This window comes from Chlorella variabilis (genome assembly GCF_000147415.1).
Source record: "Chlorella variabilis unplaced genomic scaffold CHLNCscaffold_6, whole genome shotgun sequence".
NCBI lineage: Eukaryota > Viridiplantae > Chlorophyta > Trebouxiophyceae > Chlorellales > Chlorellaceae > Chlorella > Chlorella variabilis.
The window spans coordinates 536,286-539,198 of NW_005435082.1; the positions used below are offsets into that span (position 1 = coordinate 536,286).

General features: G+C 69.2%; 1 protein-coding gene across 1 annotated transcript in view; it reads left to right on the forward strand.

Annotated features, from left to right (window-relative positions):
• CHLNCDRAFT_143584 (hypothetical protein) overlaps positions 1-2,913 on the forward strand; it is a gene marked incomplete at both ends in the record, with an annotated part of 11,661 nt that overhangs the window by 8,512 nt on the left and 236 nt on the right. Inside the window, 9 exons of the mRNA XM_005849022.1 lie at positions 75-179; positions 303-398; positions 573-636; positions 878-972; positions 1,265-1,357; positions 1,646-1,803; positions 1,979-2,012; positions 2,216-2,303; positions 2,569-2,634. Of these exons, the coding sequence (XP_005849084.1) occupies positions 75-179; positions 303-398; positions 573-636; positions 878-972; positions 1,265-1,357; positions 1,646-1,803; positions 1,979-2,012; positions 2,216-2,303; positions 2,569-2,634 (799 nt within the window). The remainder of the gene's footprint in view (positions 1-74; positions 180-302; positions 399-572; positions 637-877; positions 973-1,264; positions 1,358-1,645; positions 1,804-1,978; positions 2,013-2,215; positions 2,304-2,568; positions 2,635-2,913) is intronic.

The window sequence follows — 2,913 nt, forward strand, 5'->3', positions numbered from 1 at the left end:
CCATGCCCCCCCCCCCCCCCACACACCACCACCCCTACCCCACCGCCTGCCCCGCCCCGCGCCACGCCGCCCAGGTCAACATGAACAGCGTGGAGCGAATGATTGAGTACACTGCGGTGGAGCCAGAGGCGGCGGCCATTGTGGAGGCCCGCCGCCCGCTGCCCGGCTGGCCGCACCAGGTGCGCTGCGACTAGTGGGCGTGCGTCCAGGCAGCAGCTCTCAGCTGCCCTGCTTACCAGCCCCTGCTGCCGCGGCCGCCGCATCACCCTGGCTGCCCTCTGTTGTGCCTGCTGTGCCTGCAGGGTGCCATAGAGGTGGAGCAGCTGGTGGTGCGGTACCGTCCGGAGCTGGATCCGGTACTGCGAGGGGTCACCTTCTCTGTGCGGGGCCGAGAGAAGGTGTGGGCCAAGGGGCGGCAGGGAGTGGCTGGGTCTGGCTGGCTGGGATGAGGGTGGGGTTCTGTGGTGTGCTGGTTCTTTGGACATTTGCTGGGCGCTGGCTGGGGAGCACACACCCGGGTCAGGTGGGCCCGAGCTCGGTGCGCCTCGCCTGTTTGCCTCCATCCGCTGCAGGTGGGCGTGGCCGGGCGCACGGGGTGCGGCAAGTCCACGCTCATGCTGGCCCTCTTCCGAATAGGTGAGGCCCGGGAGTATTCCTATAATCATACCAAATCATGTATATGATATATCGCTGGACGTTCGGGTGGGTGGTGGGTGGGTGGTGCCACCCGCTTTCGTGGCTGCCCCACACGCCCCACTGTCAGGTCAGGACAGGCAGGCGGCTCCGAAGCCAGCCTCTGCGCGCCCGCCTCCCACCCTCCTCGCCGCCACCCCGCTCCTTCACCCCCACCCACCCCCACCCCCACCCCCACCCGCAGGGAGCCGTCGGCGGGCGCATCGCGTGATTGACTCCGTGGACACATCCTCCATCGGCCTGTTCGACCTGCGGTCCCGCCTGGCCCTGGTGCCGCAGGTGGACGGCAGGCCCTCGCGCCTCCCTGTGTGGGTTGGTGTGCTGGGCAGATGTACGCTGGGGCGCCCCGACCTCTGCCTCGCACACACACTCACACACCCAGGGAGGAGAGGCTTGGCCCGAAGACAGCCTCACAGAGGGAGAGATACTCTCCCTCTCTGCCTCCCGACCGCTGCTGCACACCCGCCGCCTCCCAGCTCTCCGCTACGGGTGCCCCACACCACGCCACCCGCCTGCCTGCCCGCCTGCCCGCCTGCCTGCCCGCCTGCCCGCCTGCCTGCCTCCCATGCAGGACCCGGTGGTGTTCAGCGGCTCCATCCGATCCAACCTGGACCCCTTCGGCGACGCGGGCGGCGACGACCGCATCTGGGGGGCGCTGGCGCAGGTGTGCGGGGGCTGTAGGGGCCACCTGGCAGTCCGCGACGTCATGCCTGGTTTGTGCGACGGCGGGGGCGGTATGGCAGCAGTACTGGTGTGCATCATGCGTGGGAGGCGGGGCTGTATATGCATGGGAGGGGGGGCTGTGTGGGGCACGCATCATCCTGCTGGCACATGCATGGAGCGCTCAGCAGGCTTGCTGAATCCACGCCCAATGGTGTCCTCTTCCTTTCTTCCTTTCTTCCCACTGCTTAACTTAACTGGAACCTGGGGCCCTGTCCGGCGCTCTGCGCAGGCGGGCCTGGCCGACGCGGTGCGCGCGCTGCGCGGCGGCCTGGACGCGCCCGTGGCCGAGGGCGGCGGCAACCTCAGCGTGGGCCAGCGCCAGCTGCTGTGCATGGCGCGGGCGCTGCTGCGGGCGGCGCGGGTGCTGGTGCTGGATGAGGCCACCAGGTGAGCAGGGCAGACGGGGAGTCTATGCCGCAGGCGTGTTCTTGCCAGTCCACAGACTGTCAGTCCACGCAAGCGGGCAGGGAAGGGCTTCTGCCCGCTGCGCCCCGCCTCGGCCCCACTCTCGCACACCCGGCACACGCTCACGCGTGCATGCCTGCTCGCCGTCCCGCCGCAGCAACGTGGACACAGCAACCGATGCGCTCATCCAGGTGGGGCCGCCTGCCTGCTGGGAGGCATGCCATGCCTGCGGTGCACTGCATGCCGCATCATGCGGCCCCTGGCCCGCCGCTCTCCCGCTGCAACCGCCTCCTGGGGCTCTGTGTCGCAAGTTCCTTTGCAGACAGTCTGCATGGCTGTGAACACGACTCATTATGCAGTACGCAAGTGCGCGCCTGTGCCTGCGCCTGTGCAGGCCACCATCGCCACCGCCTTTGCCGACTGCACGGTGCTGACCATCGCGCACCGCCTGCACACCATCATGGACAGCGACCGGGTGCTGGGTGGGTGGCGGCGCAGGCGGCGGCGCCGCGGGGGGCCTGCCTGCGGACCGTCAGCACCGCAAGCCGTTGGCGGGGAGGGGCATCATGCTGGCAAGGCGCCTGGTTGTTGCCTTGTCTACACCATGGTCACTTGGGCCCCAACACTTGGGGTGGATGGATTGGTGGCGGGCCCCGGGATCAGGGGGTGGCTGGCCCGCCTGCTATACCTGCCCACCTCGCTGCCGCTGCTGCCGCCGCCGCGGCCGCCCCACTGCCACCGCTGCAGTGCTGCACGAGGGTCAGGTGCGCGAGTATGACACGCCCAACAACCTGCTGGCGCAGCCCGACTCGGGTGAGCGCTGGCGCCGCATATTTCATTGTTGGTGGGGGCTCTAGCCTGATGCGGCACAGGGTGGCGCCTGTCGCGTGTTGCATAAGCTGCCGGCTGTGCCCTGAGCTTCCTGCTGTGCGTCCGACGCACGGTGCTACCAGCAGTGATGGCGGCTGCGGCTTCTGACGCTGCTGCTGCCTGCCTGCCCTGCTGGCCGCGCCCCCCCCCGGCCGCACAGGAGGAAGCTTAGGGCACCGCCGGCAGCTTATGCAACACGCGAAAGGCGCTACCAATGTGGGG